Below are 16,159 nucleotides of genomic sequence, written 5' to 3'. Positions count from 1 at the left end.
TGTTCCTGCTCCCGTCACTATTGTTATCCCTCTTGATGATGCTGTTACTGCTCTCGTCACCATTGTTACCCTCCTGATGATGTTGTTATTGCTCCCGTCACCATTGTTACCCCTCCTGATGATGCTGTACTGCTCCCGTCACCATTGCTAGTTACCCTTCCAGATGAAGCTGTTACTTCTAAGGTCACCATTGTTATCACTCCCGATGATGCTGTTTCTTCTCCCGTCACCATTGTTACCCTTCCTGATGACGCTGTTACTTCTCCCGTCACCATTGGTTGCCCTCCTGATGATGCTGTCACTGCTCCCGCCACCATTGTTACCACTTCTGATGATAATGTTAATGCTCCCACGACCATTGTTAACCATCCTGATGATGCTTACTTCTCCGTCACCATTTTTACCCCTCCTGATGATGCTCTTACTGCTCCCGTCACCATTGTTACCCCTCCTGATGATGCTGTTATTGCTCCCGTCACCATTGTTACACCTCCTGATGATGCTGTTACTGCTTCCATCACCATTGTTACCCCTCCTGATGATGCTGTAATTGCTCCCGTCACCATTGTTACCCCTCCTGGTGATGCTGTAATTGCTCCCGTCACCAATGTTACCCATACAGATGATGCTTTAATGCTCCCGTCACCATTGTTACCCTTCCTGATGATGCAGTTACTTCTCCCGTCACCATTGTTATCACTCCCGATGATGCTGTTACTTCTCCCGTCACCATTATTAGCCCTCCTGATAATGCTGTTACTTCTCCCGCCACCATTGTTTCCCCTCCTGATGATGCTTTTACTGCTCCCGTCACCATTGTTACCACTTCTGATGATAATGTTAATGCTCCCGCGACCATTGTTAACCATCCTGATGATGTTGTAACTTCTCCCGTCACCATTGTTACCCCTTCTGATGATGCTCTTACTGCTCCCGTCACCATTGTTACCCCTCCTGATGATGCTGTTATTGCTCCCGTCACCATTGTTACACCTCCTGATGATGCTGTTACTGCTTTTGTCACCATTGTTACCCCTCCTGATGATGCTGTTACTTCTCCCGTCACCATTGTTACCCCTCCTGATGATGCTGTTACTGCTATCGTGACCATTGTTACCCCTCCTGATGATGTTGTTACTGCTCCTGTCACCATTGTTACCACTTCTTCTGATGCTGTTACTGCTCCCGTGACTATTGTTACCCATCCTGATGATGCTGTTACTTCTCCCGTCACCATTTTTACCCCTGCAGATAATGATATTACTGCTCCCGTCACCATTGTTACCCCTCCTGATGTTGCTGTTATTGCTCCCGTCACCAATCTTACCCTGCCAATGATGTTGTAACTGCTCATGTCACCATTGTTACCCTCCTGATGATGCTGTTACTGCTCCCGTCACCATTGTTACCCCTCCTGATGATGATGTTACTGCTCCCGTTACCATTGTTACCCCTCTTGACGATGCTGTTACTGCTCCCGTCACCATTGTTGCCTCTCCTGATGATGCTGTTACTGCTCCCGTCACCATTGTTACACTTCCTGATGATGCTGTTACTGCTCCCTTGACCATTGTTACCCCTCCTGATGATGCTGTTCTTCTCCCGTCACCATTGTTACACCTCCTGATGATGCTGTTACTGCTCCCGTGACCATTGTTACCCCTCTTGAAGATGCTGTTACTGCTCCCGTCACCATTGTTACCCCTCCTGATGATGCTGTTATTGCTCCCGTCACCATTGTTACACTTCCTAAGGATGATGTTACTGCTCACGTGACCATTGTTACACAACCTGATGATGCTGTTACTGCTATCGTGACCATTGTTACCCCTCCTGATGATGCTCTTACCACTCCCGTCACCATTGTTACCCCTCTTGATGATGCTGTTAATGCTCCCGTCACCATTTTTACGCCTCCTGATGATGCAGTCACTGCTCCAGTCATAATTGTTACCCCTCCTGATGAAGATGTTACTGCTCCCTTCACCATTGTTACCCCTCCTGATGATGCTGTAATTGCTCCCGTCACCATTGTTACCCTTCCTGATGATGCTGTAATTGCTCCCGTCACCATTGTTACCCCTACAGATGATGCTGTTAATTCTCCCGTCACCATTATTACCCTTCCTGATAATGCTGTTACTGCTCCCGCCACCATTGTTTTCCCTCCTGATGATGCTTTTACTGCTCCCGTCACCGTTGTTACCACTTCTGATGATAATGTTAATGCTCCCGCGACCATTGTTAACCATCCTGATGTTGCTGTTACTGCTATCGTGACCATTGTTACCACTCCTGATGATGTTGTTATTGCTCCCGTCACCATTGTTACCACTTCTTCTGATGCTGTTACTGCTCCCGTTACAATTGTTACCCATCCTGATGATGCTGTTACTTCTCCCGTCACCATTGTTACCCCTCCAGATAATGCTGTTACTTCTCCCGTTACAATTGTTACCCATCCTGATGATGCTGTTACTTCTCCGTCACCATTGTTACCCCTCCAAATAATGCTGTTACTTCTCCCGTCACCATTGTTACCCCTCCTGATGATGCTCTTACTGCTCCCGTCACCATTGTTTCCCCTCCTGATGATTTTGTTATTGCTCTCGTCACCATTGTTACACCTCCTGAGGATTCTATTACTGATCCCGTGACCATACGCTTTCCTTATTTTTACTGCTCCCGCCACCATTGCCATACCTCCTCGTGATGCTGTTACTCCTCCCAGCACCATTGTTACTCCTCCTGTTGATGCTATTAATTCTCCCGTCACCATTGTTACCCATGCTGATGATGCTGTTACTGCGCTCGTCATCGTTGTTACTACTCCTGTCACCATTGTTACCCCTATTACAGCAGTAGCAGCAGAAATTACAGCAGCAGCAACAGCAGCAGCAGTAGTTGTAGTATTAGTAGTAGCAGAAGTAGTAGTAGAAGTTTGTAGTATAAATCTCCATTTGAGAACCTCAACTATTTCCGCTTAATTAATAGCAAAATGTTCAAATGATACAAAATAATATGGAGTCAACATGAATAAAATGAAAATTAATAAGTAACAGAAACCGAGGTAATGGGGCGTTGACTGACTTATATAATAATATATAGATCATTTCACAATTTGAATCAAACCGAATTCTTTGATGCAGTCTGTACCTCCGATAAATATAATTTGGCCCTGTGGTAACGTTGCCTTATACGAAAATAACATCAAATTCAACGACTTTACTTCCTACAGGCCACAAGGAATTGATATTTTCCACACAAAGTCAGTTGGAAAACAGCTTATTTTTTTGGAAACATTTATTATTGCATCATATTATGTTATCTAGCAAATATTTAACATATGTTGATGTTTAAATAAGGTAAACATAAATAGTTATAAGCCACAAAAAGTGCATTTTACAAAGCGAGTATCTATCTGCAATTTTTCACTAAACAAAATTGTTTCTAGACTCCGCCAAATTATCTGTCATATTAGCAAAAAGTGAGTCAGGGGACCAGTTTGGAACTTCGTTAGTATTTCTCATACTTAAAAAAAATGAGACATCGTGTGGACCTCGGGAATTTATCAGATATTATATGAGACTCGTTTAAGTTATAAACTAACATTTATTTTTTCTGTGATTATTTAATCCTAAGTGGCACTGGGGCTTTAACGATAAATTGAATTAATTACTTTCTTACATTAATTTATGGAAAGTGGGAACTGAACTCCGAACCTTCCATTATTGTGACTTACTTTGTACCGCTGGGCCATCTAAGCTATAAATTAAAGAACCATAATTTCGATTAGTGAAGAAGAGAACTTCCGTGGTAAGGTTTGGACGAAAATTTGCTTTTATGGCTTTTTCCTTCCTAATTTCCCTTTTATAAAAATATCCAACAGATGTTGTTGTGTTTATGTACAAGGAAACACACGACACGGATAACATACAGGATAAGTGTAAAGAAATTTAAATGTTGCCCAAGAACACTATCAAGATCACACGGAATATTAAATTAATTGTATAGCCTTTAGAATATCAACAGATTACTCGTGAACTCAAACATCCATATTTTTAAGTGTATGTTTCATTCAAAACGTAGGAACTTAAACATTTTTTTTCTTGCGAAACATGTACCGACCTGTATATAGCCTTTGACAAAACAAACGAAACATATTTGAACTGTAAGAGTTGATTGTAAATAATCTGACAGAGAGGTTTATTGGTTTTAGGGAAAAGGTTCAACCCCGTATTGCGACATTACTTCAGGGGGGATAAAGTATATAAAAGCGATATTGTTTTCACCGAACATGGTTTTAACTGAAATGTTATGTTCAATTCGCAGATAACTTCCGACGTGAAATTATCAGACGCCCTGACGAGGCAACTGGAAACTTCTCGGCTCCATGCTCAATCATATGATGAATTGGTTACAAACGAATATAAAGTGTTGTCAGGTACAGAGGGTGCCATTGCCAATGCAGTCACGCCTTCAGATGTACATGTTTCCTCATCTTCCCAATCAGTAAAAGAAGCACAGAAAAAACTTACAGTCATATCAGAAAATGTTGCAATTCAGCAAAGGTCACTGCAGATCGAGCTTGAACAAAATCGGGAAAATTTAAAGCGAAGCAAAGGACTCAAAGAACAAAAAGAAAATGAAATAAAAAAATGTAAACAACGGATCGAGCATGAAGAAAGACAACATGCACTGTATACGGAATTGGCTAAGGGTGCACAAGCTGACGTCGATAAATACGAAAAGAAAGGCAATGAAGCTTTGGAAAGAACAATGATAAGCGGTGGTTTCGCCGCGACTGGAGGCCTATTGCTTCTTGGAGCTATTGCCGCACCCGTAACAGGTAATAATCTTAAATCACCCAAGTGTTTTTGAATGTGTTAACATATATCCATATTTGTTTAATCCTAGAGCAAGATCCATCTCAAAGAATTTACTGTAAATAAAATTACTTATCTTTAGCTAAAAGCATATTGAGCGTCGCTATGTCGCTTGATTTCACCATAGTGTGAAAGTTTGTCGAAATAAACATAAATAAACATAATGTTGAATACCTCTGGCGTTCGATTATAAAACAAATTATTTATAAATGGAGTGTGAATGGGATTTAAGTAAGCCAGAGAGACGTTTACACGAATGTTAACATGTGATGAATAAGTTTTTTATGTTTATATGAAAAACTGCCGAAACAAGCTCAGTAGCAAAAACGTTTAAACATAAACCCCGTTTAATGGCACAGGGTAAACGCCAAAGAGCAAGAACACAAAAACAAAAAATCACAAAACAAGAGACATGGAACAACAGCACAACACTCCACAATCAACCCAGTCCATATATACTATATAAAAACACTAGGTCATGTATTGTTAGGTACCGCATTGGAACGGTAAGTAAAACACTTGTTACAAGTAAAATATAAACACTTGTTAAACTTGTTATAATTCATATTTAAATTTAATGAAAATAGTTACATCTGATGTTTATTTGTTTAATTTCTTCAGCACTTCGAAGACATGGAAACATAATATAGGTTTATCAGAATGTGAATGTAACTTGAGGGTAATGGGTTTGTATCAGTAAGATATTTCATCAATTAACCTCGGTCACAGACATTTATTTATCCTAAAAAAAGACCATTGAAAATGGATGGATATAACGAAGTGATTTTATAGGTCAGTCATGCATCTGGATCGAAATTTTATATCTTAGTGAGTGTATATGTTAAGATGTACAAGCTATTAATGTATTTATTTAATATAACAAAACTCGTACATTACACCTTTTACGGTTAAAATTCTCCATTTTACAGATCGGCGTGTTTTGGGTTATGTTTATGGGTTATGCTGCGCTTCACTTTTTTCGCGCCGATATAAATCGGCCAGTAAGATGGGCTATTCAAGCAACATTGAGCTTAATTTATTAAATAAAAGTATAATCAGTTTCATCATGAACAGGAGGTTTGAGCCTGGCTGTAGCTGCTGGGACTGCCGGTGTTGGGGCGGGTGTAGCTGCTGGTGGGACAGTGTCTGCAGTCATAAACGGGGTGGAATACGCTGAAATGAAAGAACAAATTAAAACATACACGCAAAAGGCGAACGAAGCGAGAGTTAACCAAGCACAATGCCAAATGGAAGGAGCTGAGTTGGAAAGAAATATTAAAAGCCTAGAACAAGAAATAGGTATTAATATTTTCCTGTACCATAATGTCATTAACAAGCAACGGATAAAATATTTAATGATTCACGTATTTTCAGACTTTTACAAATCCAAATAATGTAGATATTTTGTAAGCTTTGATGTCATGTAACATTAGTGAATATATTATGAGAATAATCAATTTCTTCAAAACATAGGGAACACAAATATTTGAAATATAAGTATTGTAATACAACGTTTGTTGTTATTTAAACTGATTTTTGCAGGCTCTGCAGAAGAAACCATGAAAGATGTCCAGAATATGCTAGACATCTACTTCCTTTTAGTAACAGAATTGCACCAGGTTTTAAAACGATTTCAGGTACATTTTTCTTTTGCTTAAATATTATATAATATCATGAAACAAAGTAACCAGTGAAGCCAATATTGTGTTACAATAATAAAATTAAGTACCGACGCACAGACTGGGAACAATATATGTTTAGTAAAATGAATAATTACCAAACTTCCAAGGTACAAAAAAATGGTATATAAAAGCACATATATTGTGTTTGTCATACATGTCCTTATATATTGATATGCTTTTATATGTTTTAATGTTAGAAATTGATAAATTGAATATCATTTGCTCCAACATATACTAGTATATAAAAAAGCAAACTATTGGTTATTGTATTGTATACTATTATAGTCTGATAGATTTGTGATATACTATTCCAGTATATCCTTAAACATAGATCCCAACAATCTCATATCCGTTAGATACAAAACGTTCATTAGTACTGTGTTGTTATCCGGGAGGTTGTATTCGATTAAAGTGGATTTTTGCAGCCGACTGAAATCAAAATCTGCAAATATCCACGAGAGTCAAATATGACATTCCGGATCAAAACGCAGTACTATTTAAACCTTTTGTAATATACATAATTGGTTAAAACAATTAAAAGACACATGTTTTCATAATAATAATCAAAGCACTATTTTGTGTTATGATGTCGTTTAAACATCGCTCAATGATTCGTTTATGATGTGACGTCAACAGAGTGGAATACAGTTTCATTGCAATGAATTGAAAAACGGATTAACGCATTTTGCGATGTTGATATTTTGATGGATATACAATAAAGTAATACGTTACTGCATTACCCGTAAGTCATATATAGACACTAGATTACCCAACACTTCCCTACCCGTTTGACACATTAGACATACTTTAATTGTGTTATACGCATCCCTGCCCTACCCACCAGACATACTTAAAATGTGCAATGACAACCTTGCCCTACACGTTAGACATACTTAAAATGTACTAATAGTACGGCAGCGGAAGTCGAGAATGCATCGGAGTATATAGAAAATATTTTGGGGTTTTTAAGTAGCTTTGCCCCTCCAGTTAAGGAATCCGTTTGATGGCCTTGCGCCACAATTGGGAAAATCGAGATATTCAAGATGGCGTCCAAGATGGCCGCCAAATTTAACCCAAATCACCAATTAACTCGTAATTTTGTTTTAATGATTCAATTCATGTGCAAAACTATACCATAAAGCATTTATATTGCAAACCGATCAATTCTAAAATATTTCATACCATGTTTAGGCCATCATGGCGTCTAAAATGGCCGCCAAACTAAAATAATTGACAATTGAGAGAGGTTTTGTTGCAAATACCATCAATTTTTATGCACATGCATCTCGTTTTAACTTAACAATGTATTTATGCAATATAGGTATTATAATAGCATTATAAGACACATATTTACCAAGAAAGCGTCCAATATGGCCGCCAAAAAGCATAAATTAACACAGACTAAATAAAACGGGCACAATCGTTTACAAATGTATAAAAACAATAGCATTTTTCTTTATTTAAAATTACACTGTAGTTTATGGTATGTATTAATAGCTTTAGAACAATTACTACATCAGTTCTTAAATAGAGAAGTTAGTTTGCTAATTCAAAGATTTATATATTCGTTTTGTTTGCTTATTGTAGCAATTTTCTTATGCTTGACATTTACTAAATATTGAACATGACATATGCGCATTGTTGCAACGACAGCAAGAGTGTTGCATTGAGTATTTGATTGACATAAACATTTTATCATTTTAAGCACATCATATGAGGCCACTGAAATTTGTTTGGTAATATTTTTGGGACCAAAGATCGAGTGTCCTTTTTTCCCAACCAGCTTAAAACGGGTCCAGGATTCGTTGGTCTGATTTAACTGCACAATTCCAAACACACGTTTGAAAATGTGCTTGCTTGATATTGTCATTAAATGCCTCTGTTGTTGGGGGTAGAGAAGCAAGCTTTGGTGCAAACGACGTCGCTTTCCTAACCTTAGAACTTAATACCTTCTGTAGAACCTCTGACATGTCGTCAACAACTTCCATGTTGTAACATTGCGAAATGAAACGAGTTGATTCTCGGTTGACTGTCGAGTAGTCAGATGTTTTATCTCAAACATACACGAGTGATACTCGCTTTTAGTACCTTCAATACTATGCCCTTACCTTTGCCGTAGCAGCAAGTAGTAGTGCTGATAGTGCGTGTGCTGCAAATTAATCTGGAACTATACGTTTGTATTTGTTGACTGTGGCTGTTATATCTATCAATAATCTGTCTTTCACAGGTCATTCCGTAATATCTTTGTTGATGATTTATTCCTGGTAATGGTGAAAAAGAAGTACAAAGCATCGGTATCGTCTGAGTAAATGCCTCCATCATTTTCATTTACTATACTAACAATTTGATGGGCAACAATGTTGTCAGCTTCTTTATGTGTGTTGCGCATGTCTTGACGCGTAATTATTACAGTTGGTGTAACTTCAATTGGTGAATCTTCATCTCCAATAACAATAAGCACTCACATGTCAAGGGAATGAAATGTTGCTACCGACATGATCTCTTTCTGAGGAGGAATTTGCTTTGCAGTTGACAACTGATGTACGCGCTACGCATGTGATCCTCTGTCTTCCCGTGTTTCAGTTTCTGTGCTGTATTGCCTCTATCAGGCGAAGAAAAGTAGCCGTCTATAATTATCGATGCTACTTGCTTTGTTGCAGAACGTGCTGACACCTGAACTTGCAAATACTTTTTCAGCACATATTTTGGATTTGGCAAGTCACATTCAAAACATCGCTGTTGGAACATGGGGCAACTCATAGGTCAGCAACCTTTCACATCAAAGTCACGTGAGCTCGCTTGAAGGCCGATCACTCTTGTGAAAATTAATTATGTCTTTAAGACCTTCGTATCACCAGCTTGTATACCCTTTCGTGTTTCAGCTTGTGTTTTGGGCCCGTATTCACTTACGTCCTGAGTCGGAGTTAGAGACTCAGGCCCAGAAAAGCGAATATATTGTCAATAGTTATATAAGAGATATTTTCAAACATTGAAGAATTCAGTTTTTTGAGTCTGATTCTCAAACTCAGATTAAAGACGTTAGTGAATACGGCACCTGATCTTGCGACTTATCTTGACATTGAAACTCCCTGGCCAACCATTTTCAAATTCCTTCATTTGTTTGATTCCAATTTTAACATCTTGATCAACATTTACAGTTTCTGGTGCTATCTGACCTGTAACTAAGTTGATGATTTCATCAGGGTAATTCGACGGCTCCAGTGGATTTATACAGTCATGTATCGCTCCCTGCAGTGATCTATAATGGTTGCAGTCACTCAATATTCTTGCCTTCATTTCCTCTTTGGGTTTATCATTCGATGGCTTAACTTGTTCACTATTTGCAAGGCTTGAGATATCTGCCTCCAACCTGCTACAAATGTGTAGACCAGGCGACCATATCTTGGGTGTGTCGGATTTCAATGTAATACCAATAATGCCTTGTTTTCCATACCAGTATTTCATAAATGTTGTCTCAATGGACATATCACTCGAAATGCCGTTCCAAACGCCAAGAATGTGACGCATCACACGCTCCCCTTTCCGAAATATTTCCCTACATGAACCGGGCATTGACTCCATAGATCGTAAATAGGAGCGGCAATACCAAACATAATGCACGTGTCTTGCTGCAAAGAAGTAGGGGATCGTAGATTTAATAGCTACCAAATGAAAACCCTAGTCGGTTTCTTTTTCAGCTATGATGTTAAGCATCATGATCAGCAATGACTGTATAACACAGTTATCCATAGCTTTCATGTTCTGCTTCTAGATTACAGCTCTGTAAGAATTTCATTGAGGTCACCCATGCTGTCTATAATACCACTTACAAATGTTTCTGTCAGTAGTTCTTCATGAAGTAAATTGGAATAAATAAAATGCCATTGTTTTTTTTATACATATATGTGAACGGTTGTGCTCGTTTCATTTAGTCTGTGTTAATTAATGTTTATTTTGGCGGCCATATTTGACGCCATCTTGGTTAATATGTAATTATATAATGTCATTTGTGATATCTATATTGCATAAATACATTGTAATGTAAAAACGAGATACATGTGTATAACAATTGATGGTATTTGACACAAAACCTAACTCAATTGTCAATTTTCTTTGTTTTGGCGGCCATTTTGAATGCCATAATGGCCTAATTATGATATGAAATATTTTGAATGGATCGGTTTGCAATAAAAATACATAATGGTATAATTTTGAACAGGAATTAATGCATTTATACAAAATTACTAGTCAATTGTTGAATTTGGTAAAATTTGGCGGCCATCTTGGACGCCATCTTGAATATCTCGATTTCCCCAAGAGTGGTGTGAGGCCATCAAACGGATTCTTTAACTAGGGGGTCTAAACTACTTAAAAAGCTAAAAACATTTTCTATACACTCCGATACAAGGTTCAGCCAAAATATCTCATTTGGCTGCCGGACTATAAGCCCACCCTTGTCCTACCCGTTTGACATACTAAATTTGTGCTATGCGATCACCTAACTTATCCATTAGTCATATTTAAAATGTGCAATACCAACCCTTGCTCTACCCGTTAGACATACTTCAATTGTGGTATGCGAACCCCTGCCCTACCCATTAGTCATACTAAAAAAATAGTATGCTTACCCTTGCCTTTCAAGTAAGACATACTTAAATTGTGCTATGCGAACCCCTGCCCAATCCATAAGTCATACTTAAAATGTACTAAGCCTACCCTTGTCCTACCCGTTAGACATACTAAAATGTGCTATGCGATCACCTGCCCTATCCATTAGTCGTACTTAAAATGTGCAATACCAACCCTTGCTCTACCCGTTAGACATACTTAAATTGTGCTATGGCCACCCCTGTCCTACCCATTAGACATACTTTAAATGTGCTATGCCCATCTTTGCCCTACCCGTTGGACATACTTAATCTGTGCTATGCCCACCCCTGCCTTACACGTTGTATATCCTTATATTGGGCTATGCCGACCCCTGCTCTACCCGTTAGAGATACTAAAATGGTGCTATGTCCATCCCTGCCCTACCGATTAGACAAACTTAAAATGTGCAATGCCCACCCCTGTCCTACCTATTAGACATACTTGAAATTTGCAATGCCCACCCTTGCCCTACACGTTACACATACTTAAAGTGTGCTATGGTCATCCCTGCTCTACACGTTAGACATACTTAAATTGTGCTATGCCCACCCCTGCTCTACCCGTTAGACATACCTAAATTGTGTTATGCCCACTCCTGCCCCTCACGTTAGACATATTTAAATTGTGCTATGCACACCCCTGCCCTACTCGTTATACATACTTAAATTGTGCTATGACGATCCCTGCCCTACCTATTAGACATGCTTAAAATGTGCTATGCCCACCCTTGTCCTACCCATTAGACATACTTATATGTGCTATGCCCACCTCTGCCCAACCCGTATGAAACAATTAAATTGTGCTATGCCCACCCCTGCCCTACCCGTAACAGATACTTAAATTGTGCTATGTACACCCCTACCCTACCCATTAGACATACTTAAAATGTGCAATGCCCACACTTTTCTTACTCGTTAGACATACTCAAATTGTCCTATGCATCCACGCTAGCCCTACACGTCAGACATTTTTAAATTATGCTATGCCCACACCTACCCTACTCATTAGACATACTTAAATTGTGCAATGCACCCACCCTAGTCCTACACGTCAGACATTTTCAAAATTTGCTATGCCCAACCCTGCCCTACTTATTAGACATATTTAAATTGTGCTATGCACATCCCTGCCCTACCCATTAGACATACTTAAATTGTGGTATGGCAACCCTTGCCTTACACGTTAGACATACTTAAATTGTGCCATGCCCAACCCTGCCCTACACATTAGAGATACTTAAAATGTGCTATGCCCAACCCTTATCTACCCATTAGACATACCTGAGTTGTGCTGTGCCCACCCCTGCCCTACCCATTATAAATACTTAAAACGTGCTATGTATACCCTTGCCCTACACGTTAGACAGATTTAAATTGTGATATGCTCATCCCTGCCCTACCCGTTAGAGATACTTAAAATCTGCAATGCCCACCCTTGCCCTACACGTTTAACATACTTAATCTGTGCTATGCGCACTCCTGCTGTACACGTTAGACATACTTAACATGAGCTATGCCCACCCCTGCCCTACCCGTTAGACATACCTAAATTTTGCTATGCCTACCCCTGCCCTACCTGTAAGAGATACATAAAATGTGCAATGCCCATTCATGCCCTACACGTTAGACATACTTCAAATGTGCATTGCCCACCCTTTCCCTACCCATTAGACATACTTAAAATGTGCAATGTCCACCCTTGCCCTACAGGTTAGACATACTTCAATTGTGTTATGCCCACCCTGCCAAACCCGTTAGAAACACTTAAACTTAGCTTTGCCTACCCCTGCTCTACCCGTTAGAGTCACTTGAATTGTTCTATGCCCACTTCTGCCTTACCAATTAGACATACTTAAAATGTGCTATGCCCACCCTTGCCCTATCCGTTAGACATACTTAAATTATCCTATGAACACCTCTGCCCTACTCGTTAGTGATACTGAAAATGTGCAATTCCCACCCCAGCCCTACACGTTAGACATACTTAAACTGTGCAATGGCAACCCTTGCCCTTCACGTTAGACATACTTAAATTGTAGTATGCCCACCCTTGTCCTACACGTTAGACACCTTAAATTGTGTTATTCCCACCTCTTCTGTACACGTCAGACATAATTCAAGTGTGCAATACCAACCCTTGCCCTACACGTTAAAGATACTTAAATTGTGATATGCCTACCCCTGCCCTACCTATTAGACATACTTAAATTGTGCTATGTCCACCCTTTCCCTACACGTTAGACATACTTTAATTGAGCTATGCCTACCCCTGCCCTACCCATTAGACATACTTAAATTGTGCTATGTCCACCCTTGCCCTACACGTTAGACATACTTAAACTGAGCTATGCCTACCCCTGCCCTACCCATTAGACATACTTAAATTGTGCTATGCCCACCCCTGCACTACTCATTTGAAACGTTGCTTCACATAACCCTGCTCTTCATGTCAAACATATTTCTAAGTTTTAACCCTTTTTATTTTAAAATTTAAGCGAAGATATATTTTGCGATCTCCTTCCAGGAAACAGACGTAGCTATGCACGCAGCCGCAATTGAAACAGAATATTTCCGGAAAATTCAGAGAGCGTTTACGAAACATAGCAATCACACGGGAAAATTCGATAAATATATGAACAATCTAAAGGTATCAATACTGATTATTCTTAGAGCATTTCAAATAAAAAAACTTCCACTACCAAATGTTGCAATTATCGATACTGATAATACTTAATATCATTTTTTTATTTGTTTGTATTCCCAAAAGTTCTTACAAAGCAGTTTATAATCGTCATGTTTATTTGACCATTGTACACAATTCACTTGAGACAATTGCTATTTCTTATTTATTTTAGCTGCAATCAAATGTAAATGTGTTTAACATTTCAGGAAAAGTGGCGTGAAATGCAGGACGTCATTCATTTTCAGCACAAAAGAATGATACAACCATAATGCAAGCTAATGAAAAGCGTGAAAAATAAATTGACATAATTGGACAATTATAACACGTTGATGTTCAGTTATATGATAAAAAATATCAACCTAAATCGATTATCATGTTATCGCCTTCATAGTTTTGTAGCCATTTCAACAACATTTATGAATTATTACCATAACTTTGTACCATGCGTAGTGGCGGCCATCATTCTTAGAAAATCTTCAACTGTTATGGAACACTTGCTAAAAATTGCTAAGTAAAACAAACGCATAGTTCTGTTCTAGAATAGTCCGGATGTTAATTGGAGCAGAATTATTTTTTTATTTCTTACAAATACATGTATAGCTTTCACAATTATTTAGACGTTAAATTAACCACGAATACGCCTCTGTATTGAAATCAATGGAAATAACATTGAAGACAAATTAACATATTTGCTGAGTGTATCTACCCAAAAATGATATTGATACCACTTTGATCTTTTATGAACTAATACACTATACCAAAATATGTTGACCTTTTTTACAAATGACGTCACACAGATGCTTAATTATCTCAGGTTAACTTAAACTAATAATACGTTCATTTCGCCTCATTGTATTTCAGCTTTCAAAAAAGTAGTGGAGTGATGTTGTAGTGCAGTTCGAAAAAAATGCGATATCATATTCAATACAACAGTTTATTTTAACCATTGCTTTACACGGTGATTTAAGTATACTATTTGACTGCATAGATTAAAACAAGTGTTAGGCAGAATATCGCAAATAGCTATCGGTTATTGTCGAAGTCAGCCCAACCATGCAGACTGGAGTGTTTCATTGACAGATGATGTTGATATCTTGTCGTTAAGTATCTGTAGTCATGCTTATTAGTGAATTTGCTGTTGTTTAAATAAATCATTGCCTTATGCTGATTCCGAAAAGGTAATAATGTTAGTGAAAGTGAGAGGTTGTACGCTGTGAAAATGGTAAAACACCTGACTAGTCAACGCAAATATTTGTGCCTATTAGAAATAATATGGTATATGTCATTTTGTTTGGTAACGTTATTTTTATTTCATATATGTATCGTGTTTGTTTGACCATGATCTAAGTTGCAACGAAGTAAATGTGCAACCTTTGACTTGATTTCACAACAATCCCTATTGTATTCCTGTTTCACTGACCGATCCAAGGCGGTAATCCTATCTTTTGTTAAGGAAGATATCTATATTCCTTCCTACGTAGTATTTTTCCCCGTTTTGTCATATTTGTGTCTCTCGTTTGGTGAATATTTGGCCTTAACCTTATGTTTTATCATGGTTATTGTAAACATGTGTTGATAACATGGTTATCCCTGAATATTTCATTGCAATATCAATACTATTTCCTTTTTCGTTACGGCAACATAAGAGTTGAGAAGAATTAGTGCCAATTGCTAATTTGATGGCTGGTCTTACAAAAGCATAGTTTGCGTTACATGGAGCAATAATTCGACTGTGACTGTACATACGGCTATACAATTATTTATGCTTTAATTCATTTAAAATGTATTACATATGTTACCAACACTTCTTTTTTAAAATAAGTTAAAGTTTGTAAATAATATTAAGCACAATATGTATGTAATATTTGTGTTAAAACATTTAGCTATATTTACTTTAATCAAATACATTTCATTTCTGTTGTGCTATTTTCTGTTCTGTCAAATATGCACGTTTTAATAAAGTATTTACCTATCGTCTACCTGTTTTTTTGATAAAAAGAGTATTTAGTGCATGGCGAATGTTGAACACATGGTTTACATTTGAATAACTTTCTTAGATAAGTTTATGCACAAAATATCTAAACTCTAGCCAACGCAGTTCATGACGCCTGACTAAAGTTTGAAATACTGACCTTTTAGCAATGAGATTCACACTGCGTAGTTAAAACCTTTCATTTAGGTTAAGACTGACCAGGACCTTTATGTTCACTAAAGGCGCACAATATAGGCTGATGCAAAACAAATGCATTATCATGTCAT

General features: G+C 38.1%; 2 protein-coding genes across 2 annotated transcripts; one reads left to right on the top strand and one right to left on the bottom strand.

Annotated features, from left to right (window-relative positions):
- Window positions 1–1,768: 1,768 nt before the first annotated feature.
- Window positions 1,769–2,818, bottom strand: LOC128215045 (SUMO-interacting motif-containing protein 1-like). Its single transcript, XM_052921776.1, has one exon. It carries the CDS (start codon window positions 2,816–2,818, stop codon window positions 1,769–1,771), a length of 1,050 nt encoding a protein of 349 aa, XP_052777736.1.
- Window positions 2,819–4,317: 1,499 nt separating this feature from the next.
- LOC128215044 (uncharacterized) lies at window positions 4,318–15,870 on the top strand. The gene is made up of 5 exons (XM_052921775.1): window positions 4,318–4,849; window positions 5,961–6,185; window positions 6,429–6,523; window positions 13,742–13,864; window positions 14,107–15,870. Exons 1-5 carry the CDS (start codon window positions 4,318–4,320, stop codon window positions 14,167–14,169), a joined length of 1,038 nt encoding a protein of 345 aa, XP_052777735.1. The 3' UTR covers window positions 14,170–15,870.
- The last annotated feature ends 289 nt before the right edge of the window (window positions 15,871–16,159 follow it).

This window comes from Mya arenaria, chromosome 13 (assembly GCF_026914265.1).
Source record: "Mya arenaria isolate MELC-2E11 chromosome 13, ASM2691426v1".
Taxonomy (NCBI): domain Eukaryota; kingdom Metazoa; phylum Mollusca; class Bivalvia; order Myida; family Myidae; genus Mya; species Mya arenaria.
The sequence above is the reverse complement of the archived record's forward strand: the minus strand, read 5'-3'. Positions and strand labels throughout refer to the sequence as shown.